General features: G+C 38.5%; 1 protein-coding gene across 3 annotated transcripts in view; it reads left to right on the forward strand.

The window, feature by feature from the left end:
• Nucleotides 1–26,159, forward strand: part of SMARCC1 (SWI/SNF related, matrix associated, actin dependent regulator of chromatin subfamily c member 1) — a 170,918-nt gene that overhangs the window by 86,653 nt on the left and 58,106 nt on the right. For all 3 annotated transcript variants that reach the window (XM_044253682.1, XM_044253683.1, XM_044253684.1), the window contains exons 16-21: nucleotides 911–1,024; nucleotides 1,640–1,793; nucleotides 2,272–2,385; nucleotides 8,699–8,758; nucleotides 14,154–14,412; nucleotides 15,523–15,684. In XM_044253682.1, coding sequence (XP_044109617.1) covers nucleotides 911–1,024; nucleotides 1,640–1,793; nucleotides 2,272–2,385; nucleotides 8,699–8,758; nucleotides 14,154–14,412; nucleotides 15,523–15,684 — 863 coding nt within the window. The remainder of the gene's footprint in view (nucleotides 1–910; nucleotides 1,025–1,639; nucleotides 1,794–2,271; nucleotides 2,386–8,698; nucleotides 8,759–14,153; nucleotides 14,413–15,522; nucleotides 15,685–26,159) is intronic.

A 26,159-nucleotide genomic window follows, 5' to 3' on the forward strand; every position in this document is an offset into this window, starting at 1 on the left:
AATAGATATATATTTTGTTGTAGAAATGTTGGTATGTTGTGAAATTTACTGTGACTCAGAATTTCAGTTTTTCTTTTAGTTTTTTAATCTGTTTTTGTCTTAGCTTTGATTTTGGCCTCATGGATTTTAGTCCTCGTCTAGCTGGATATATAACCATTGTTGGAACCAGATTCACATGTGGCTGTAGGAATAATCTAGAAATAAGACACATCGTGTATTAAGAGCATAGATTCCAGAGTGCTAACTCCCCCTACCCGCCGTGTTGAATTCTGGCTCCACACTTAACCAGTCTTGTGGTCTAGGACACATTCTTGAATCTGTGCTTAAGTTTGCTCATTGATAAATGAAATGAAAGATAGTACACTTCTACCTTATGGAGAAGTTGTGAGGTTTAAATGAATTATGGTTGGATACACAGTTAGGGAGACAGCCTAAGTAACCAGGTGTCATTTGCAAATTCTGCAGGGAACTAATGATTTATCCATATACCCCTGTGACCAGTTTTGTATTTATGTTAGTTCACATTATTACTACTATTATTATTATTACTATTATTATTTTTAGTGTAAACTCTGTGCCGAGTGTGGGTCTCCAACTCATGTCCCTGAGATCAAGAGTCACTTGCTCTACCAACTGAGCCAGCCACGTGCCCCTGTGTTACTTCATATTAACTTCATCAGATTTTACTCCATTTTACTTATTGTTGTTAAATATTAGTAAATAGTTGTTTTGCATATTAAGGGTTCTTATCCTTGGTTACGTTCATGACTGTAAGTACTTAATACTGTTGGTTGGAATGTTAACTTTTTGTTGGATTTGGTTGTGAGGAATGTGATGATTTTTGGCTCTGTGAGTTATTATTTCTGAAAGGATGTGTGTCCATCTTATGAATTTTGCCACTGCTTTTTAGATACTTGGCATATCGAAATTTTATGATTGACACATATCGCCTAAACCCCCAAGAATATTTAACCAGCACTGCTTGTCGGAGGAACTTGACTGGAGACGTGTGTGCTGTGATGAGGTAAAACGCCTGACTTTTTCTCAGACGCTTCACTTCAGGAGGTTACCAGTGCCCTGCTGTTTAATGTTTGAGTGCTTACACTTGATGTTTTCTTTGTTAATAAAACACCATAATCAAATGTCTTTTATTTAGGGGTTGAATGTATTTAATACCTTGGCGTTTTCTCCTCGTTTTAAGATTTTACAATTGACATCTTTTATTTTATAATGAAATCCTAGAATGACCAGGGATTGAGAGTGAGTTGAGCGGGAGAGTGAATAAGCTCTGTCCACTAGATCTGTCTAAAGAAACACATCAAATGTGAATCTCCTTACTTGAGTTTGGTCTGTATGAGTTCTTTCACTATGGACTTACATGAACATTTCTTCTCTTATTTCTGTGATTGAAATAATTGGGCTTTTGTACTAGGTTTTGGGGTGCTATGCTGTCAACATCGAGTGTTTAGAAATTGTCCCTCATATAACAAACCAGACTTGTCAGTTAACTTTGTGATGGTTCATAGCCTACGGAGAACATTTACTTGTTCTGTTGTTCTTATTTTTTTAATGAAATGTGATAACGAAGGACACGGGGTACATTCTCTAGATTTTAACTTTCAGAACTTTGCTCTTCCAGGGTTCATGCCTTTTTAGAGCAGTGGGGGCTTGTTAATTACCAAGTGGATCCAGAAAGTCGACCCATGGCTATGGGACCTCCTCCTACTCCTCATTTTAATGTGTTAGCTGATACCCCCTCTGGGCTTGTGCCTCTACATCTTCGATCACCTCAGGTAACTTAATTATTACACTAATATTACTATAATTCACTACTAGTAATTATTATACTAGTAGACTAATATTAGGTGGCATCATTACATTATACACTGATTGTGTGAAACTTTTCCCCCCTTCCTAACTTTTGGAAAGTGGACATCCATACACATATTCTTGAAAAGATTAGTATGTCAACCATATTTTATATAGTCTTAAGTTAGAATAACATGAGTTGAAGGTATAAATTATAATTCACATGAAATGGGAGAGCATATTAAAGAAAACTTGTTACCTGTTTTCTCTGGGATTTAATAGAGATAAAAAAATGTTGCCTATACAGTTAAGTTGTAATGTTGGAAGTATGGGGTGAAGGTGTGGGTATTTTTTTTTTTTTTAATCACCTTACGTGCCATTGTTAAACAGTGCTTTAAAAACTTCTATCCCCTTGACTTTATGGAGGTTAATACAGCCATTTATCATTTTTCTGACTCGTAGGTCCCTGCTGCTCAGCAGATGTTAAATTTTCCTGAGAAGAACAAGGAAAAACCAATTGATTTGCAGAACTTCGGTCTTCGTACTGACATTTACTCCAAGAAAACCTTAGCAAAGGTAAGGACTTTTTTCTAGGCACAGCTGGACTATAATTTAGCATGACCTCTTCTTGTCCTTCTAAGAAGTGTCATTTTTTTTAAGAAGGTGTGCATTTCACTTAACCTGCTGGCATTTTATAAAATAACAATCACTTATCTTACCATTTTTTTCTGTATGGTTAGAATATAGGTCTTTTAAAGTAACTAATTAATATGTTAAAACAAGGAAAAATGGAGAATTTCAACATATTTGCAATCTATAGGAAGAATCAAATGTATATTGTATAATTGAAAAATATGCCTGAAATTAACTCATTGATGGTTTTAGCAACAGGCTGAACACAATAGAAGACAGTATTAGTGAGCTCAGGCAGGAAGTAGATATATTGAAACTGAAGCATCAAGAGAAAAAGAAATTGGATGAGGGTGAGGGAAGGGGACAAAGGGAACAGAGCGCAAGGGACATATGAGCTACTATAAAAAGAATTCATATTTGTCATTAGAGACCTGTAGGAAGAGAAAGAATGAAGCAAAAGTCATATTTGAAGATTTAATGGCTAAACATTTTTGATTAAAAAAAGATATCACAGGGCACCTGGGTGGCTCAGTGGGTTGAGCCTCTGCTTTCGGCTCAGGTCATTGATCTCAGGATCCTGGGATCGAGCCCCCCATCAGGCTCTCTGCTCAGCGGGGAACCTGCTTCTCCCTATCTCTCTCTGCCTGCCTCTCTCTGCCTACTTGTGATCTCTCTCTCTCTCTCTCTCTCTCTGTGTGTGTGTGTCAAGTAAATAAATAAATAAACAGACAAAATCTTCAAAAAAAAAAAAAAAAAGGTTATCCATTCATGAGTCTGAATAAATCCAGTTTGGATCCAGAGGAAACCACATTCAGGCCCATCACACTTAAACTTATCTTAAAAACTAACGTCTTAAAAACAGCCACTTTGTGGGGGGTCAGCAGGGTTGGAGAAGGACACATTAAATTCAAAGGAACAATCATGAAATTGATGTCTGACTTGTCAACAGAAATGACAGAAGCCAGAGGGGAACAACATAATAACATTTTAAAATGCTGAAGCTGAAACGTTTTAAATAACATTCATTTAAAAATTCTGCAGTTGTGTTTGCAGTAAAGTACCTTTTAGGAGGGAAAGGGCGGCAATGACATTGAGAAGTATGGGAGGGCATTGCTAGCACACAGCGTAGGAAAACCAAGGGGAGTTTTTCAGTATGCGGGCCTCTGGTCCCTGATGGATGCGTGTGACTAGGAAGGAAGCATTCCCAGGAAAAGAAGGAATGTGTGGTTAAATATAAAGGAGTGTGGACTGTTGAAGCAGTGATTATTTTGGGGAGTTCATAACATGTAGAAATGACAAAAATGGCGGAAAAATGACCATTATATGAAGTTGAAATCCTGATGTCTTTTAGAAATGTGATCAAAATGCTGATTCACATTAAACTATGTAATACTTTGGCAAAGCATTTTGGAAAAGGACTGGATCTATGTGGAAGAAGAATGAGTGCCAGAAGAGGTCAACACATAGGTCAGTGAAAAGAGGTTTTCTCCTCATTTGTAGTCTAAGAAAATGGTAATAGACTTTTCAGACTAAGAATGATATGAACATAACTTTAGGTTTACAACATGTGAATGTTAACGAGCAAACAGGGCTCATAGGAAGGGAAAATGGAAGTATAGTGCATTATAGTTTCTTTACTAGACAGTATGTGTAATGTAGTATTTGAAGGTACACCGTGGCAAGTTAGACATGAGTATTGTGAATCATAGAGTATGTAAAGACCCATAACTAATAAGTTAATGATGGAGATAAAAACAGCAAGACCCCCAAAAAAGTTACTCCATAAAAGGGAAAGAATGAGAAAGGCAGGGGATAGATATGCTGGGTAGAATATGGCAAGATGGTAGGTGTACATATATGTCCACGGGGATAGCCCTAACCTTATGTGTAAGTGGTTGTAATATTCCCATTAAGCAGCAGAAACTGTCACATTGCATTAAAAAAAAAGTCAAGCATATATTGCCTACAAAAAATCCACTTGAAATATAAAAATAAAAGGATAAGAAAAGACGTATCTTCCAAATACTAATCAGAAGAACAAGAGAGTCATTATGTTAATATTAGCAGCTGTAGACATTAGGACAAGTTATTTTACCAGGATTAAACCATGGACATTTCATAATGATAAAAGCGTTAATCAAAAGGACATAATTATCCTAAGTATGTGTAAAGTTAATTTAAAAAATTCAAAATACGTAAAGCAAAAACTGATAGAATAGAAAGGAGCAATAGGCAAACATAAAATTATAGTTGGAAATTTCATTAACCCATTCTCAGTAATTGATAGAACAAGTAGGTTGAAAGTCAGTAAGAAAAGATTTAGACCAAGACTGAACCAGTATGACCTATTTGGTATGTAGAAAGCTCTATGCAAAATAACAGTATAAACAAATTCCTTTTTTTTTTTTTTAAAGATTTTATTTATTTATTTGTCAGAGAGAGAGGAGCGAGAGTGAGCACAGGCAGACAGAGTGGCAGGCAGAGGCAGAGGGAGAAGCAGGCTCCCTGCCAAGCAAGCAGCCAGATGTGGGACTCGATCCCTGGACGCTGGGATCATGACCTGAGCTGAAGGCAGCTGCTTAACCAACTGAGCCACCCAGGCGTCCCTTCCTTTTTTTTTTTAAAGATTTTATTTATTTGAGAGAGAGAGCACGAGCTGGGGTTGGGGAAGAAGGGGCAAAAGGAGAGGAAAAAGCAGACTTGCTGCTGAGCAGAGCCCAATGTGGTTGCTTGAGCCCAGGACCCTGAGATTGTGACCTGAGCTGAAGGCAGACGGTTAATCAACTGAGCCACTCAGGAGGCCTGAAAACACCATTTTTTAAAAGTTCTTGGGGAACATTCTCCAAAGTATATTCAGTTCTGAGCCATAGAATGGGTCTCAGTTTTAAAGGAGTGATACTATAAAATGTGATTTATGATTTCATACATGTGATATAAATGTGGTTGGCTAACCACAACAAAACTAATCTAGAAACCAAAACCAGAAAAATCGTAGAAAGCGAATGAAATAAGGAGATGGTTATTTGAAAGGATGAATAAGTTTGACAAGCCTCTAACCCGAGTAATCAAGAAGAAAAGAGATGACACAAATTACAGATCAGAAAAGGGGGGAGGGATTTTTTTTTTAGATTTTATTTATTTATTGGAGGGAGAGAATCTCAAGTTTCTCCCCACTGCCCATCAGGGAGCCCGATGTGGGGCTCATTCCCATCCCCCTAAGATCATCATAACCTGAACTGAAATCAGGAGTCAGAGGCTTAACTGACTGAGCCACCCAGGCGCCCCCATGGCATGTGTTCTTTGATGAATGCTGAGAGATTTGCAGACAGAAGAGGAAAGGACAGGGCACCTGGGTGGCTCCATCGGTTAGGTGTCTGTGTTTGGCTCAGGTCTTGATCCCAGGGTCCTGGGAATGAGTTCTGCATCTGGCTCCCTGCTACATGGGGAGCTTGCTTATCCCTCTGCCTCTGCTTCCCTCTTTCTGTCTTTGTTTCATGAATAAATAAATAAAATCTTAAAAAAAGAGGAGGAAAGGGCACCAGTTAAAATGAGGTGGCTACAAACCAAGGAGTTTAGAGCAGCCACCAGAAAGCAGAAGAGGCATAGAATGAATTCTCTCCAAGAGCATCCAGAAAGAGTATGGCCCTGCTAAGATCAAGACTTTTGTCTCAGTTGTATTGATTTTGGACTTCCAGCCTCCTGAGCTGTGAGAGAATGAATTTTCATTATTCTAGAACATCAGGTTTGTGATAATTTGATTACAGTAGCCACAGGAAATTAATGCACTTGGATAGCCTTGTGTCTGTTATATCTATATGTAGTGAAACACCTTCCTAAATACAAAACTCTAGGCCCAGATGATTCTATTGATGCTTTTATGCCAAACAGTTTTGGTAAAAATTTATTTGTCAGAGCACAAGCAGGGGGAGTAGCAGGCAGAGGGTGGAGCAGACTCCCTGCTGAACAGGGAACCTGCCACAGGACTCAATCCCAGAACCTTGGGATCATGACTTGAGCCAAAGGAAGATGCCCAGCTGACTGAGCCACCCAGACATCCCTGTACCAAACATTTAAGGAAGAAATAATACCAACCTATACAAACTCTGTCAGGAAATACAAGTGGAGGAAACAGTATTATAGCTAAATATATATAAACACACCCAGTCACTGAGCTCCTAGCTATATAAATAAGATAAATCAGTTTTTTAAAGAATGGATATATAAAAAAATGTGCATGAATGTTCTTAGCAGCCTTATCAGGATAGTCAGAAACTGTAAACAGTGATTAATCAAGCATATAGTGGATAAATTGTGTTTTTTTTTTTTTTTAAGATTTTATTTATTTATTTGACAGAGATCACAAGTAGGCAGAGAGGCAGGCAGAGAGAGAGAGGAGGAAGCAGGCTCCCCGCTGAGCAGAGAGCCCGATGCGGGACTCGATCCCAGGATCCTGAGATCATGACTTGAGCCGAAGGCAAGCGGCTTAACCCACTGAGCCACCCAGGCGCCCTAAATTGTGGTTTATTAAAACAATGTAATATTAACGCAGAAATGAAGAATTGATCTCCTTCATGTAAAGAGTGGGGTTGAATGTCATTGACATAATATTAAGCCAGACCCGCAAACTTATACTGAATGGTTTTGCAAAGTTCATATCCAAGAAAAACTAACCTATGATTATAGAATTGGGTATAGTGTGTACTTCTGTGAGTTGCTCTCAACTTGAGGTTTAAAGGAGAGACCCCTTGGATGTTGATTTGAGTGGTAGTTACATTGTTACATGGGTGTATATGTGAAAAGATGTGGGTATTTTATTGTACATACATTCTATCCCAGTAAGTACAAAAGAAAAAATTTCTCCAGTTGTGCAGAAACCCTGACAGTCATCTCATGGGCCCTGTTGAGATAACGCACTCTTCCCAGAACCAGTTTTTATCAAGAGGAAAAACTATACTGTGTGGCTGGGAGGTGGAGAAATTCTCGCTCTGCATGTCCCCAGTAAATGCTGTCACATGTAGTTTGTATGGATCTTTCCTGTAGTCAGAGTTGCCTTCTTTAGGATTTAGGTGAAGTGTTAATGAATTTTCGTCCTCTTGGAGCTCCAAATCTGATTGATGGTCACTTCTGAGGTTGGTTCACTAAAAGATGAACATTGGCTATTAGAATCCTTAAGGAATCTAAACAGTGTTTTATGAATTACAGCTATATGCATTTTTTTCCCTCTCACAGCGTCATGTGTATGACTTGAATTCTATGAGGCTTCCGTTTCTCTTTACTCTCTAGTTAAAGGACTAGTTATTTTTAGTACTTTTTTTTGCAAAAATTTCCGAATGATACGTATCGAATACCATGGAAATCTAGCAAGTCGTAATTTAACTTTTACCCATAATATTTAGTGCAGTTACACAGAAAGGTTGAATCAAATAACTTGAGAAGCTTTATTATCACAATCAAGGAAATCACAGATCATAGATATTTTCTCTTGATTTGTTAAATTCTAATCTCCCAAAATAGAGTTTCCAGAGAAGGGATATATTAGAATGTATATTTTGAATTGGTAACATTTATAGGTGAAGAATAATGTCAGGTATACCACACATCCTGTCCTCTGCCAGTCTATGAATGGAGCAGGGCCTTCCAACTCAAGAAGTATGAATCAATTGATAAATCTTAATTTTTATGTAAGACAAAATTGTCTTTCTTCTCTCCCCATGTTCATGTGAATTGGCAGTTAAAGGGATTCTTATACAAAGAGTGATTTGAAATTTAAGGAATCACTTGGTAATTATTTTAATCAAGAGGTGATAAAATAGAGAATTTGAACTTGTTGCAGTTAGAATCAAGAATCCCTCAGAGTAATTCATATGTAGTATAATTTGTCTTTGAATCTTGGAAAAAGTGCTTCCTTCAAGTTATACCAAATATTTTTGTTATGGATAATTTCATAGCCAGTTCATGGTATGCATTAAAATATTGTAGCCTTTGTAGCTTCAAAAGATATCTTTAAATATCAAAATGATAGAAGTAATATGTCTGAGTGGTCTATGAGTCCTTGATAGACAAGAAATCATTGAAATAGGTCTGCCTTTCTGCTGGAAATTTAGGGTCCTTTAAGTGTTTTATTTATTATTTTATTTATTAAGTGTTTATTTGGTTGTTTGCATAAAACAGCTCCCTCTACATAGAAGGGACTCCTCCTGAGCTCCATATCAGCCTTTAGGAAACGAGTACCTAATTTCTGGTTTTGTTTCTTTAGAGTAAAGGTGCCAGTGCTGGAAGAGAATGGACTGAACAAGAGACCCTTCTGCTCCTGGAGGTAAGCACGTCAGTAGCAGAGCCCCGTTAGCACAAGGAGATGGATGCTTAGTCTGTGTGACTCACATTTGAAATACACCTTTGGAATTAATCCTGAAGTTTTTTGAACCATGTATCGAGTTTTAATAGAATTTTCTTGGGCCGTCGTCGAATATCGCACCTCACACCCTGAGGTGATATACTAGCTATTGGTAGGGAAGATCAAGCCTGGATACGTGTTTTTTTGGCCCAGGTTGGGTTATTTTGTTTATTTTAAATCTTTGCCAACATGAAACAAATAACTAGAGCTTTGCAAAAGTAGTCTAGATTTCTAATTTCTCCTCCAAAATTGGAAGATGTGGTAATTCTGGCACCTCATTCCCATGGAGCAGTAGTTGGCTCACCTCCAGTAGCAGGTGTTCCTTGGAAGTGGAATGTTTCTTCAGATCCCAGTTTTCTTCAAACTTAGCCCACCTTGGTTATGGTCGATTTGTTCTCCAGTGCTTACATGCATTTGAGTCCACAACCTCTGTATTTCCCAGAATGATTCCAGAGAAGTAGATAAAGACATCTGTCTTTGAAAATACTATTTTGTTCTTAAAAGCAGAACACTAAACCAATGATAATTCACGATATCTGCCAGTCAGCCTGTTGAATGCTTTTTGGATTTCTTCATGTCTTGGAGATTCTTGCAAATTCATACACAAGTAGATCTTAGCAATTATTTTTGCATTGAAGGTAAGAAATACAGACTATTGGGTTCCGTATTTGTCAGCCATTTCTGAAGAAGGACCATTTATCTTGTCCTAGAACAATCATTGGGTAAAGTGAAGACTATGACACTACTTAGTATTTATGGGTAAGATGTGCATGTGAGAGCTAAATTAGGACTCAGTGAGGAAGTTTACTGTTTAATCTCTTAGGAATGCTTTTGCCTACAAAGAACAGAAAATCTCACTTTCTCCACAAAGAACAGAAAATCTAATCTAGCAGCCTTATGTCCTTAAACCATAAGGATGTTATGGCTTTCTTCAGATTGGCAGTTCCAACTTTTTTTTCTCTCTTTAATGGTTTTATTTATTTATTTGAGAGAGAGAATATGCGTTGTATGCACAAGTGGTGGGGAGGGGCAGAGGAAAGGGAGAAGTCGACTTTGGGCTGAGCAGAGAGCCCAGCTCGGGCTGTATCCCAGGACCCTGAGATCATGACCTGAGCCAAAGGCAGAGGCTTAACCCCCTGAGCCACCCAGGTGCCCCTCCCCCCAACATTCTTTTCACTTTTCAAGTATATCATCAGGTTCCTAGCTTTTCTGTTGTTTTTTTTGTTCCACCTTTAAGATGTCTATGTTCTGTCTCAGTGTGTTCCCTTCCGGTCACAGGAAGGCTGGTTTGTTCCCCAGCTTCATATTCCCACTCAAAATAGGAAGAAATAGGGGCGCCTGGGTGGCTCAGTGGGTTAAGCCTCTGCCTTCGGCTCAGGTCATGATCTCAGGGTCCTGGGATCGAGCCCCACATTGGGCTCTCTGCTCAGCAGGGTGCCTGCTTCCCCCCCCCTCTCTCCCTACTTATGATCTCTCTCTCTCTCTGTCAAATAAATAAAATCTTAAAAAAAAAAGAAGAAATAGGGGTACCTGGGTGGCTCAGTCCTTTTCCTTCAGCCCCCTATTATGCTTGGATGGTTGATTTTTAGTTCCCTCATGTACCTCACATTTCATAGTACAAACACCAAAACAAGTGGACTTTGATGTTTGGATTCATAAAATTAATAAATTTAAAGTGAATTTGGATTACTTTTGTGAGGATGTGGCACTGAAGACTAGATCGACTCTGAAGACAGTCCAGCGCCACTGTCTTGATTCATGCTGATGGTAGGCGGCTCACTCACTGCTGCTTTAGCACCTACCTGGCAGATGTTATTGTTATGAAAAGGCAGCGGTGTCTTATTGTTATTCGGAAAATTCTTTGCTCTCTGGGTCCCTCTGCAAGAGTGGTGCGCCATAGGTCTTTATCCCACACTGAGATATACTGGACCTGCTGACGGCTCATTGTTTTCTATTCTTTAATTTGGTTTTTTGAATTTTTCCAACAATTGTATTTTTAAGAAGTTCTAGTATTGCACTAGCAACTTCCTTTTCGGGACTCCTGGGTGGCTCAGTTGGTTAGGCGTCTGCATTTGGCTCGGGTCATGATCCCAGAGTCCTGGGATCGGGTCCCACATCTAGGGAGCCTGCTTCTCCCTCTGCCTGCTGCCCCCTCTGATTGTGTGCTCTCTCTCTCTGTCTCTCTGACAAATAAATAAATAAATCTTTTAAAAAAAAAAAAACCTCACAACTTCCTTTTCTTTTTTTTACACCTTTCTGCTTTTCCTTATTATCTCAAATCTCTCTGGATTAAAATTCAAAAGGATTTCTTCTTTTTGAGTTTTTACCACCATTTTAATGTATTCTCATCTACTCATTCGTTATCACATTTAAGAATAGTGAATAGTTAAAAAAAAAAAAAAAGGAATAGTGAATAGTAAATATAGAGTGAGGACACAGTGGCTGGGTTGCTGTTTACCCTGAACATATCCAAGAAAACCACAGTATCCTTACACAATAGTGCATTTTTTTCTCCTGCAGGTGGTACCTGTCCAGTGGTTGGTGTTTCTTTTAAACATGCAGTTGGATCAACAGGTGTTGTCTGTGCTTGTACAGAGGCTCCCCAGCAGTATTGTTTACCACCAACACCTTCTAGTTCTATAGTTTATTTGTGGGTAATTAATAGCTTAATATATGAAGTAGATTTATAATGGATTTATAACCAGAGCTGGTTAATTTCCTCCTAGTAAATACATAAACCTGGAAGATGCATTAAGGTCTCGGCCCCCGCCCAGTCACTCCATTTTATTAGACAAATATATCACACAGGCAGCATCCCAACTGCTTCAGATTATTCTTAGACTCCCGCTTTTATTTTAAAAACACTTTATTTGATATGGTTTCTCATCAAAGCACAGTTCTTGCGTGGAATACTGGGGATTATTGTCTTATTACAGATTTTGGAGGCATAGTTTAAGTTTTGCAGCTAGCCAGTGTGGAATCTACACAGTGGATGAATAATTGCAGTTTGAAAAAGACCTTGCGGCACCTGGGTGGCTCAGTGGGTTAAAGCCTCTGCCTTCAGCTCAGGTCATGATCCCAGCGTCGTCCTGGTCCTGGGATTGAGCCCCTCATCGGGCTCTCTGCTCAGCAGGGAGCCTGTTTCCTCCTGTCTCTCTGCCTGCCTCTCTGCCTACTTGTAATCTCTGTCAAATAAATAAAAATAAAACCATTTAAAAAAAAGACAAAAAAAGACCTTGAATTGGTAGACATGAAGGCTAATAATAAGGCTGAATATTAGTTTTGGGGGAAAAATATACTGCATAAGATAATGATAATAGGGACTTGTCTGAGTAGATTTCATTTGTAAAACGTGTGAGGAATTCCATGTGTGTCACCTGAAAATGAGTCACCGGTTTAGGAAGCCACAAAAGGCTAACGTAGTCCTTCTTTCAGTTAGAAAACATATCTTCAATTTCCTGTTACATAATGCTGCTGTCAATGCCCAGGCTTGGGTCTTCTCTTTCTCTGCCTTATGCTTTTCTGGACACTGACTCTTGAATTTTGCATGTCAAAGGGTTTCTTAGATCTATGCTGGAAAAAACTTCCTGGATTTTCTTATTTGACTCTACTTGAGGAAGATAAAGGAAAACATTTTTATTTTTATTTTTTTAAATAAGCTTGTTTGAAAAGACTATGGTAGAGTATCCTAAGAAAATCTGCCCATGATCAGAAACATAAGATAGCCCCAATTATATGTTTGTGGCCCCATAAACCCTAGGGAGAGAGATTAATTTTTCTTTTTTGTTACAATCTAGGTCTTTTTTTTTTTTTCCTTTCCCAAGTGATTCCTTCTAGAACTACCTGAGGTTATTGGTTATGCAGGGGAAACCCAGAATTAGCCTTGTCTTTCAAGGGATCTAAGGAATAAGACCATTCGCTAGTGTGGGTTTTGAGGGGAGTCCTCTACCACTCCAGCAAGAAGGCAAGCCTGGGGCAGCGGTTGGAGCCCTGGGTTAGGAATTTACTTACATAAATGTGGAAAGTACCATCTCCCAAGCTCATCTTGCAGTATAGATCAGCGAATCAGGCTCTAGAGCAGGATTTTTCAGCCTCCTGCAATCCACATTTGTGCTGTGGTGGACCCTCATTTTTTGTTTGTTTGTTTTTGTGATGGGGGCTCTTATGTGAACTGTACAGTGTTTACTGGCATCCGTGGCCTCTTCCCACTCGATGCCGGTATCGACATATCTGCAGGCATCACTGAATGTCCCCAAGGAGGCAGAATTGCCCCCGGTTGAGAACAATCTAGGAATAGCAATTTTGATCAACAACCAAATACAATCTTTTTATCCAATTGATTCTTTGATTTTCTTTGTAACATTCTGTCCCTCTCCCCCTTGGAAATTGCTTTTACTTTGGGAGGGGGTGTATTTCAACATTTTTCTCGGACAAATTATGAATTTTTAAATTGGAAATTTACATACTTTATAAATTTTAGTTCCAGTTTCTTTTTTTTTTTTTAAAGATTTTATTTATTTATTTGAGAGAGAGAGACAGTGAGAGAGAGCATGAGCGAGGAGAAGGTCAGAGAGCGAAGCAGACTCCCCATGGAGCTGGGAGCCCGATGTGGGACTCGATCCCGGGACTCCAGGATCACGCCCTGAGCCGAAGGCAGTCGTCCAACCAACTGAGCCACCCAGGCGTCCCTAGTTCCAGTTTCTTAATTTCCAACAAAAAAGGCTTTGAGTTCGCGTGCGATTTTGTTGAACCTGTTACTCAGTTTAGAGAGAGTTGACATCTTAATTTCGAGACTGCTAATGGAGGAACATGGTATAGCTCTTTATTTAGGTCTTTAATTTCTCTCAGTGTGTTTCATGTTTTCCAGCATGTTGATCTTACACATTCTTTATTATACTTATTCCTAGGTGTTTCATTTTTGTGATACTTCAAATACTTCTTTTCCAATTTAAAACTTTTCATTGAAATAAAATAGAGTTTTTCTATTCCACATCTGTCTTGTGACTTTGTTAAACCTTTTAGTTTTGGTATTTTTTAATAGATTTCTTCGGATTTTCTTTATAAACAGTTGTGTGTATTAATGAAAGATGGTTACTCTTCCTTTTATGTATGTATGCATTTTATTTATTTTTTTTTCCTGATTGAGATTTAATATAATTAGGAGAGCCATCGGATCTACCTGTTCTCTTGTGTACCATGTAATCATTTTCATTATTTTTTTAAAAACTCATTAAAGAATAGTCACAGGCCTCTGATACTGCCACGTATTAGTTTCTGTTTACCTGACACTAAAGCTCCTTGTGTTTTTCTGTTGCAGGCCCTGGAGATGTACAAGGATGATTGGAACAAAGTGTCAGAGCACGTTGGAAGTCGTACTCAGGATGAATGCATCCTCCACTTTCTGAGGCTTCCTATTGAGGACCCTTACCTTGAGAATTCGGATGCTTCCCTGGGGCCCCTGGCTTACCAGCCTGTCCCTTTCAGTCAGTCAGGAAACCCAGTCATGAGCACTGTTGCTTTTTTGGCATCTGTGGTGGACCCTCGTGTGGCATCTGCCGCAGCAAAAGCAGCTTTGGGTATGGACTTCCCCGAACCACGTCGCCAACATAGTCGTTTCAGATCATGGTTTAGTACTTTACTTTGTATACATGTTGTCCTGATAACTGATTGCAGTTATCAGCTGCAATGTTTATTTCAGTTATACAACATTAAATCAGACATTACCCCTTGATGTTATATTTAAAAGTATTGCAATTTTTTTTTTTTAAAGATTTATTTGAGAGAGAGCACAGGGACAAGACGGGTGGTTGGGGGGAGAGGGAGAAGGAGAAGCAGACTCCCTGTTGAGCTGGGATCCTGACCCAGGGCTTGATCCCAGGACTCTGAGATCTTGACGTGACGTGAGCCAAAAGCAGATGCCCATCCTGCTAAGCCACTCAGGTGCCCCTAATATATTAATAGTTCTAAAACTAAGAGCATTTATTAAGAATTAGAGGGGCAGGGGCTGCCTGGGTGGCTCAGTGGGTTATGGCCTCTGTCTTCGGCTTGGGTCATGGTCCCAGGGTTCTGGGATCGAGCCCCATGTCGGGTTCTCTGCTAGGTGGGAAGCCTGCTTCCCTTTCTCTCTGCCTGCCTCTCTGCCTGCTTGTGGTCTCTGTCTGTCAAATGAATGAATAAAATTTTAAAAAGGAAAAAAAAAAAAGAATCAGAGGGCAAAGCATAGTTTTTGTGGTATATTTTTAAATTTATTTGGATTTTGACATAACCAGCCAAAGAACCTTTTAACATTGTTCGATTTTATTATAATTAGAACTTTCTCATGCTTATAAAACCCTTTCTTGGGTTTTTGGTTATTTAATACTTGCTGTTTGCCTTACTATCTAGCCTGCAGCGTTAGATTAAGTTTGGCAGAAATTCTGATGTTACTGATGAAAATTTGGAAATCTCTATTTATACAGCAAGATACTGTGACATGTAAGTTAAAACACAGAATCGTAGAATTCCAGTAGTCTACATGACCATCTCATCTGGTGTTCTTATTTCGCTAGGATAGATTAAGACTGAGTCCCCAGAAAGGTCACTGCGTGCAAGACCCTACCTAATGTGTTGGATTTCCTAGTGGTTTACGTTAAAGCAAATATTTGTGCAAAACCAAGTCACATTATTCCATTTGTTTTCTTGAACAGAGGAGTTTTCTCGGGTCCGAGAGGAGGTACCACTAGAATTGGTCGAAGCTCATGTCAAGAAAGTACAAGAAGCGGCACGAGCCTCTGGGAAAGTGGATCCCACCTATGGCCTGGAGAGCAGCTGCATTGCAGGCACAGGACCTGACGAGCCAGAGAAGCTTGGTGAGTTCTGGCTGTCCCCACGGACAGGACTAATAGATGTTGTATTTTCCTATCAGCTTGTTTAAACAATTGGGTTTGTTTGCTTATATTTTTATAATGTCTGTTTATATACCTTTTTATTTCTATTAGGGTGAGAACAATGATTAGTATCAACTTGTCACTTAAGATTAGTATATGATTTTTTTCTCTTATCCCTTTTATGGTGATAGAATTTAAAGGTTGTCTGAGAGCTGTTAATAAAATTAACATCACAGCTGTGAAGTATCTGATGCCAGGTTGGTTTTTTGTGGGTTTTTTTAAAGATTTTATTTATTTATTTGACAGACAGAGATCACAAGTAGGCAAAGAGGCAGGCAGAGAAAGAAGGGGAAGCAGGCTCCCCACTGAGCGGAGAGCCTGATGTGAGGCTCTATCCCAGGACCTTGAGATCATGACATCAGCTGAAGGCAGAGGCTTAACCCACTGAGCCACCCATGTGCTCCAGTGATGATGCCAGGTTTTAAGATTTATTTTTTTAGTTAAGTAATCTCTACACCCAGCTGGGGCCCAAAATCAAGATCCTGAGATCAAGAGTCAGGTGCCCTGTGATGCCTGTTTTTAGATCTAGGTTTTGAGCATGTGAACATAAGAATTCTGAGAGGACTTTGTGATTATTTTAATTTTTATGTTGCTGGCTAGGTTTAAATTTGTTGGTTTTTGTTTTCAGTTGAGGTAAAATTCATATAAAATTCTCTGTTTTAATCACTTACAGGTATACAGCCTAGTAGCTTCTAGTACATTCACAGTGTTGTGCATCCATCCCAGTATCTAACTCCAGAACACTTTGGTCACCCCAAAAGATAATTTCAAACCAGTTAAGCAGGTGTTTCCCATTTCTTCTCTCCTCAGCCTTTGTAACCACTAATCTGCTTTCTGTCTGTGTGGGTTTGCCTATTTCATACATTTCCTGTAAATGGGATCATACAGTATGCAGGCTTTTGTATTGACTTCTTTAACTTAGCATAAGGTTTTCAAAGTTCATCCATTTGTAATAGAAGATCACTACTTCATTCCTTTCTGTGCTGAGTAATATTCTTTCAGTGGATCCACCACATTTTACTTATCCATTCATCAGTTTGCATATGTTTGTATAGTTTCCATTTTTTCACTCTTTTGGATAATGCTGCTATATGAACATTGAGGTACAGGATGTTTTGTGAATATAAGTTTTTTTTGATTCTCGGTACCTAGGAGTGGGATTACTGGATCAAATGGTAATTTTATGTTCAGCTTTTTGAGAAACTAGCGAGCTGTTTTCTGTAGTGGTTGTACCATTTTATGTTTTCGCCAGCGACATATGAATGTTCTGACTTCTCCATGTTCTCACCAACACTTGCGCCCCCCACCCCCGCTTTTAAAGGATACGCCACTGGAATGTTTGTGAAGTGGTTTTCATTTGCATTCAGTTTGGGGAGTATTGCCATCTCAGCAATACAAAGTCTTCCATTCCTTGAACGTAGGATGTTTTCCATTTACTTAGATCTTCTTTAATTTAACCACTGTTCTGAACTTTTTAGTCTTGCCTGTTGTGTGCTCTTGGCACCTGTTTTACATTTCCTTTAGTTAAATTTATTCCTTTGTATTTTATTCTTCTGAATGCTTTTGTAAGTGAAATTATTTTCCTAATCTTAAGGGGAAAGCATTTCATTATTAAGTATGATGTTAGCTATTGGATTTGCCTAGATTCCTTTTATTGAGTTTAGGAAAATACTCTCTATGCGTAATTTGTTGAATCTTTTTATCTGGAAAACATGGTGGAGTTCACCAGCTGCTTTTTCTGTATCAATTAAGATGACCATGTGTTGTTTTTACTTTTTTCTTTAAATATGTTGTATTAATGATTCTTGCCTGTTGAACCTCTTTTGCAGTTCTGGGATCAATCCCACTTGATTGATCATGGGAATGTTCCACAGAATACTCTTCTCGGATTTAGTTCGCTGTTAGTATTTTGTTGAGGATTTTTGCATCTGTATTCCTAAGGGGCATTTGTTTAGTATTTTTCATTTTTTGTGGTAACTCTATCTGGTTTGATATCAGGATAATACTTACCTTTAAGAATGAGTTAAGAATTGTTCTTGATTTTTTTGAAGAGTTTTGAGAATTATTGATGCTCATTCTTCTTTAAATGTTTGCTGGAATTCATGTAGGAAGCCATTAAGTCCTGATTTTTTTTCTTTAATGTTTTCTAGGATCTGATTTACTCTGTTTACTTGTTTTCTATTTAGGTTTATTTAGTCTATTTTGGTTTTTTATTTAGGTTTTTAGGTTTTCTATTTAGTCTTTTTAGGTTTTCTATTTTGGTAGTGTGCCTCTTTGTAGAAATTTGTCTATTTCATACACATTGTCTCATTTGTTGCCCCCCCCCCACACACACCAAAATCATAACAACCAAAAGTGGAAACAACTCAAATGTCTATCAGCTGATAAATGGATAAAGAGAATGTGGTTTTGCAGTGCAGTATTACTCAACCATAAAATGGAATGAAGTACTGACATAATGTGACCTCATGGATCATCGTTGAAAACATGGTCATGAACAGGCAGATTTATAGTGACAGAAAGTAGATTAATGTTTGCTTAGGGCTAGGAGGAACAGGCAAAGTGAGATGATAGCTAGCCAGTATGGGGTTTCTATTTGAGGTAACAGAAAGGTTTTAAAATTTACTGTGGTAATGATTGCACATATCTTGGAATATACTAAAGCTCATTCAGTTGTACTCTTTTAATGAGTTGATTGTATGGTATATGAATTATATCTAAGTAAAGCTATTTTTTAAAAAAGTTTATAATGGGGGTTGCCTGGGTGGCTCGGTTGGTTAAGTGTCTGCCTTTGGCCCAGGTCATGATCCTAGGGTCCTGGGATCCAACCCTGCATTGTACTCCCTGCTCAGCAGAGAGCCTGCTTCTCCGTCTCCCTGTGCCTGCTGTTCTGCCTACTTGTGCTCTCTATCTCTCTGCCAAATAAATAAATAAATAAATAATTTTAAACAAAGTTTATAATGTCTTTTTACATTCCTTTTTATTTCTATTAGGTTGGTAGTAATGTCCCCATTTTCATTCCTGATTTTAGTAATTTGGTCCTTTTTTCCTCCCTTCGTCAGTCTTAAAGACATCAATTTTACCAGCTTTTGATTTCAGTGATTCTTTGTTGTTTTTCTGTTCTCTGTGTTATCACCACTGTAATTAATCTTTATTCTTTCATTCTACTTGTTGGTTAAATCTGCTTTTTTTTTTTTTTTTTTAAAGATTTACTTATTTGAGAGAGAGGGAGGGAGGAGCCAGAGGTAGGGCAAGGAGAAGGAAAGAATCTCAATCAGACTCCATGCTGAGCATGGAGCCCACCATGGGGCGTGATTGCATGATCCTGAGATCATGACCTGATCTGAAATCAAGAGTTAGATACTCAACCAGTTGAGCCACCCAAGTGCGCCTAAGTTTGCTCCACTTTTTAATATTTCCTTGCTTTGGAAGATGGGATATTGATGGGATATTTCTTCTTTATTAATATTGACTTCTATTGCTGTATAAATTTCCCTCTCAGTGCTCCTTTTACTGCATTCTGTAGGTTTAGACATATTTTTGTTTTTCATTCTTCTCAAAGTATTTTGTAATCTCCCTTTTGGTTTCTTCTTTAACCCAGGGTTTTTGTTTTTTTGTTTATTTGGTTCTTTTTTTTTTTAAAGATTTTATTTATTTGACAGACAGAGATCACGAGTAGGCAGAGAGGCAGACAGAGAGAGAGGAGGAGATGCGGGGCTTGATCCCAGGACCCTGGGACCATGACCTGAGCCGAAAGCAGAGGCTTTAACTCACTGAGCCACCCAGGTGCCCCAACGCAGGGGTTGTTTTAAAAAGAGTGTGTTATTTATACACCAAATTAATGAATTTTTTTAGATTTTCTTCTGTTACCAATTTCTAATTTCATTCCATTGTATTCAGAAAAGACAATTTGTGTGGTTTCAATCTTTTAAAATTTATTGAGACTTTTTTTATTGCATAATATATTGACCTAGTGAGTATTCCTTTTGCATTCTACTGTTGTTGAATGGTATCTTCTGTGTATGTTGTGTCTGGCTGGTTTATAGTGTTGTTCAAGGTGTCTGTTTTATCATTTTTCTAGTTGGTCTTCCCTTCATTGAAAGTGATGCCTTGAAATTTCCAACTGTTGTTATTGAACTATCTATATTTCTTCCTTCAGTTCTGTCTGGTTTTGCTTTGTATATTTTGTTAGTTGTATACATATTTATAATTGTTGATCTTGCTCATGAATTGGCCCTGGTATCATTATATAACATCTTTCCTTTTTCTCGTTTATCTTTTTTTGCCTGTAAGTCTATTCTGTTTGGTATTAACATACCACTCCAGCTCTCTTTTGGCTACTGTGTTTGCATGGAATATCTTCTTTCTCTTAATTTACTCTTCAATCTCTTTGTGTCTTTGGATCTCAGATAGGTGTCTTATAGACAACATATTGTTCGTTGGATTTTAGGATTTTGCAGAATTGGGTTGTACCTTTGGTTCTGCCCTGTACAGCTCTAGCACTTTCAAAAAGTTATTTAACCTTCATTAGCTCTGAGTTCTCTCAGGTATGACATGAAAGTGATGGTTAGATACTCTCTCCAGGATATTTCATAGTCATGCTAGTTTGTGATACTGGACAGATGACGTTTTGCTGCTAAGGAATTCTGATTACTTTAATTTATTACAAAGAGAAGTAAAATTTTAGGAAAGTAGCTTCATAAGCAATACCTGGCTTCTCAAATGGCAAGTGTTCCTATATGCTAAAAGAAGCTAATTTTCACACCACGGGAAACTATTTCATACACGATTATCAGTAGTGTATTCCCAACATTTCTTATATTGTTCATTAATTTTTTTCTCTTCATTATGAAACAGTTTCTGATGAGTAACTCAAGCTAAAGGTTTCTTGCTGTCACCTCGCCTCATTCTATCTCTGTTTCAGTTGTGTACAGTTTATTAATTATGCTTCAACTGCAGTCATTTTTTATTTCTCTTTGATTTGTTCTTACAGAATAAAGCGTATGTAAAATAGAAAGTGAAACTGCCACGCAAGACTCCACTCTGTTCTGAGTGGTCTGAGTAGATAGCACTGAGGTCTCTTCAAGCATAAAATCTCATGGTCTCTGTGAGGTTGCATATGTCCTATTCCTTTTGTTCCCTCTGCCTTCGTGAAAGTGTCAATATAGGAGTTTCATTTTGCAGATATCTGGAAACAGATTTTTGGATCAAACCTCTTACTCTTAGCCCTTAGAGCAAATTATTGACTTTTTTTTTTTACTTGTTCTTAACAGAGTATCCATAGTATTTCTTGGTTTGAAAACTCACTTATTTTTCTGTCTTAGATGGATACCCAAATTAGCAAGCCGAGCCATATCCCTCTTGCTTTTTACTGATTCTGCACCACCAGGCAGTGCCCAGCTCAGGCAGGGGAAGCCTGGACCTATTGAATGCCTGGGAAATGTCTTACTTTCCTCGACTTTTTGTGGTTTTGGTTCATTTGCAGCATCTTTTGGTTCCCTGTGGTCATGGAATTGAAAAGGGTTGGCACCACCTTCTTAGTGTGATTCAAAGAAGTTTCTGTACTTAGCAAAATCAGGGACAAGTTTCTATATGTGAATCTGTTTTTAAAATTTTGGTAGGTGATCCCATAGAGCATTAGGGGTTAAGAAACAGGTTGCAAACATAGCCATTTCTAATTTAACAAACCCCAAATCAAGCGACCTCAGTCTTTCTGGGGTCCTTTTTCTGATTGAGTAGTGAATGTGTGGTTTCCGCAGGGAGCAAAGCTTGGATCCGACTGCTGCAGGAAGCACTGGAGGCGGCAGGGTATGATTCTTTGAATGGCACAGAAAGTAAACTTCATTCATAGTAGCTGGAAATAGCCTATCAGAAAACCTCTCTGAAGTACAGTGGATACTCACTAGTTGCAACAACAGAATTTGGGCCCTTTTACCATTTAGTAAGTGTAAAGGAAAATACCAGTATAATATGAATATTTGGGAATGAGTATAATAGAATTGTAACTTAATGCTGGCCTATGATAGTTAATGGATTTATGTCGGGCTGTGACTGACAGAATAAATTAGGAGACAGCAAATGATTCTTGGGGTGGAATTGGCTCAGCAAAATTGTGTTGTGTTGTGTTGGCTCCTTCTGAGCCACATTCCAGATAGGGAGTTCACAGAAAGGAGGTATTGATTTTACATTTAAACTGACACTTGATATAACAAAACAGTGCCACTGATTTGAAATAGAATGATGCAGGATTTTCCTTATCAAGATACTGTACTTGAATGGGGAGTTCACATACTTTCTATTGTTAAACTTAATTTATTATGCTGTCTGTATTAACTTATATTTATTAACAGTGGTAAAATGACAATACAGGAAAAAATAAGTAAGTTTCCTTGTGAAATACAGGACTCCTCTTGGATTTCTCACATTGATCTTTCTAACTTTTCTTTTTCTTTTTCTTTTTTTTTAAAGGTTTTATTTATTTATTTGACAGACAGAGATCACAAGTAGGCAGAGAGGCAGGCAGAGAGAGAGAGGAGAAAGCAGGCTCCCCACTGAGCAGAGAGCCCGATGTGGGGCTCGATCCCAGGACCCTGGGATCATGACCTGAGCCGAAGGCAGAGGCTTTAACCCACTGAGCCACCCAGGCGCCCCAGACCTTTCTAACTTTTCATTGTGGGTTTGGAATGTGGGGAGTGTTTGGTAAAATCTGGAACACCTCTTATTTTCATTTTAGGTGACTTCTAGGAATTCTTGAGGAAATGAGTGCTCACTTCTCAGAAGGGGCTTGTCATTTCATCCTCTTTAACTCTACTCATTCAACAGTATCTACTGACTTCTCTAAATCTGCATGGTTTTTTGTTTCTGTTTGGCCAGAGACCATTCTGGGAATAGAAAAAATACTGATATTTGAGACCTTTTGCATTTAACTAAAAATATTATCAGATTTTATTTGCCCAGTTATAGGGGAAGGTGAGGGAAGTTAAGAAATGAAATGAAAAGAATTTTTTATTTTTTATAAACATATATATATATATATATATATTTTTTTTAAGATTTTATTTATTCACTTGACAGAAATCACAAGTAGATGGAGAGAGGGAAGCAGGCTCCCTGCTGAGCAGAGAGCCCGATGCGGGACTCGATCCCAGGACCGTGAGATCATGACCTGAGCCGAAGGCAGCAGCCCAACCCACTGAGCCACCCAGGCGCCCTATAAACATATATTTTTATCCCCAGGGGTAGAGGTCTGTGAATCGCCCGGTTTACACACTTCACAACACTCACCATAGCACATACCCTCCCCAATGTCCATAACCCCACTCCCCTTCTCCCAATCCCCCTCCCCCCAGCAACCCTCAGTTTGTTTTGTGAGATTAAGAGTCACTTATGATTTGTCTCCCTCCCAATCCCATCTTGTTTCAAAATGAAAAGAATTTTTAAACATTTTTCAGAAGTTGTTGGAAATCAACATTTCTTTGTGACATATTATATAGGGGTTTTCTGGTGCTTTGAGGGTTTTCTTTTTTTTTTTTTTTTCTTTTCTTTTTTTTTTTTTTTAAGATTTTATTTATTTATTCGACAGACAGAGATCACAAGTAGGCAGAGAAGCAGGCAGAGAAAGATGGGGAAACAGGCTCCTTGCTCAGCAGAGAGCCCAACATGGGGCTCGATCCCAGGACCCTGAGATCATGACCTGAGCCAAAGGCAGGGGCTTAACCCACTGAGCCACCCAGGTGCCCCTTGAGGGTTTTTTTTCTTTTAATAATCCTTTGGAGGAAGTGGCATTTTTATTATAAAACATAGGAAACTAAGTTTTATCAGATGATGTAGGCTTGTGAGAATTTGGTTTAAATTTTGAACCTAAATATCCAGTCCTAAAGCTCAGCCTCTTTTTATTGTCGCCTCCTGCCAGAAGTAACATATGTTGGTATGTCTGTATTTTTCATTCATTCAACAAGGATCATTTAAGACCTTAGCTCCATTGTACTGTCCTGCCTTATATCCTACGGGAAATATAGTAGGAGGAGACCCAGGTCCTCTTGAAAATCTATAGGAGCTACATAAGGAGAGGCAAATGTACCAGGAAGAGCAGCTAGATGATTCATCTCTACGAGATCAAGTGCTTAGAAACCCACGCCAGAATTTAGTCAGAGTGAGTCAGTGTACAAGCCTGCACTGCATTGCATAAGCATTCTTGAATGGGAGGTCAGTCCTGGACTTTTATTTTTTTCCCCCTTTTAACTCCTAGGGATAAATAAGACTATAAATGTGTTGTTACCATGTCATTTCATTGTGCTAGGGTACTGGTGACCAAAACATACCAAAATCCCTGCCTGCAAGGGTTGTATATTTTCATGGTGGAAGATGAAATACGTGATACATAAAACTTCAATTGTGTAAATTAAATATGTAGAAAGAGTATGTTGGCTGGTAAGTGGTATGGTAAAAATTAAAGTAGGATTAGGAAGATGAGTGTGAGTGTATGGAATTGTAATTTTCGTAGGTCAAGGAATATGTTACCAAGAAAGTGACATTTGTGCATAGGTGTGAAGGAGTCATCAGACATCTTAGGTCAGAGTGCTGTGGGCACTGGGAGCAACCACTGTACAGGTCCCTAGACAGGAGCTGCCTGGCATAGTTGAGGAATAGCAAGGGGAGATCATGGACAAGTAGCTGGACCGCACAGTAGCGGCAGTTGTGGGAGATGATGAGGGGCTTATGGGCTGTAAAGTTTTAATTTTTACTCTAGGTGAGATGGAGCCAATGGGAGGCTTCGGCCAGAAGATGTCAGGAGTACCTATATTTTTAAAACTCATTCTACTAGGATGAGAACATCACCTGTCTAGGAGTTATTAATTGATTTATTTCTCAGAGAACCTATGTAATACATTTGAATGTCAAATTTTTTTTACCATATCACATAAATACTTTTTTAAAAAGACTTATTTATTTATTTGATGGAGAGTGAGACAGCCAGAGAGGGAACACAAGGAGGGGGAGTGGGAAAGGGAGAAGCAGGCAGCTGGATGCGGGGCTCAGTCCCAGAACCTGAGCCAAAGGCAGATGCTTAACCACCCAGCTGGCCCTATAAATACTTTAGTAATTTCTCTTTACTTGACCTGGAGACTTGACAGAATAGCCTTCTGATAACACGTTTACTTATAGTCAAGCATATTGAAAATACTGAAAGGATAGCGCAGTGAGATTTTGTGGGCCTACCAGTTAGGTTCAACTTTGCTGTATCTATCTAGCAGTCTAAATGATTTTTATTTTGTTTTTGGTGAACTATTTCAAAATAAGTTGTAGACAGCATGAATCTGCACCCTAAATAATTCAGCATGTGTCGTCTTATAGGAATAAGGACGTTCTCCTATATAACTAACACAGTATAATGCATCTTAGTCCCTTTTGAGGCTGGCAGCTCTTCCATTCCCAGGGAATTGGAATGTATGTGCATATTCAAGGGTCTGTTGAAGACTTATTTATTGTAACCCCCATTTGTATTTCCTGATGTCAAGTATTGGTTTTATTTATTTAATTTTTTGCCTCTGAGTAGATTAACTGTCTGTATCTTAATTTTGGTTTAGAGATATTTGAAAGATTGAGTTAATCGATGTTTGTTGCTTACAGTTGACTATATGTGCTCTAGGGCTATTGAATCACAAGTAGAACGTTCAGAGAAGATTCTTTTATGTCAGTGAGTGGATTGTCCACTGAGCTTTGTAACATCCTGTGGAATATGGGGCTGCAAAGAGTATATCTTGAGCCATTGGCCCCCCTCTGCGTAGAAGAGCCCAATTAATCACTTCTAGTTTTTAGGAAAGTTAAAAACTAGTCTCTAGTCCATCAGGAGATTAAGAGCATCCTGACAATAATGTCGAAAGGGTCACTTTCTAGGAACAGGAAACCCAGAAGTGACTGTTCTAGTTCTTGCCTCAAGATACTAGTCATCGCTTATAAATAGCCTCATTCTTCTCATCACGAGGATTTCCATAACATTTTAAAAATCAGGCACTTTTAGAACACCATGTGTGAAAATATGCTAGGCTGGTGAAGCTAAGCAAACAGTGGAACAGTATTTGATTATGGGACTTCCATCATGTAGAGTGGCTTCTCTGTCCTCTTTGTCAATATTCTGTTTGAAGGGCTCTTCTAGATATCAAGAGGCAGAGAAGGATAGAGTCACTTTTCTTAGCAGCTTATAATTGGACGTTTAACCTCTAAGGACTAGCTAATGCTGGCTGGGATTTAAGTGACTTGGCTAAAGACCCATATTTATTAAATGGTAGGATACGTATTTTTAGGAAGAAATTGGCTTCCATTATATAATGTAATTATATAATGCCTGTGGGGACTTTTCTCAAATTAGGCCTTTTGTTTACTTGATGGAGACCTCT

The sequence above is a fragment of the Neovison vison genome, chromosome 6 (assembly GCF_020171115.1).
Source record: "Neovison vison isolate M4711 chromosome 6, ASM_NN_V1, whole genome shotgun sequence".
Taxonomy (NCBI): domain Eukaryota; kingdom Metazoa; phylum Chordata; class Mammalia; order Carnivora; family Mustelidae; genus Neogale; species Neogale vison.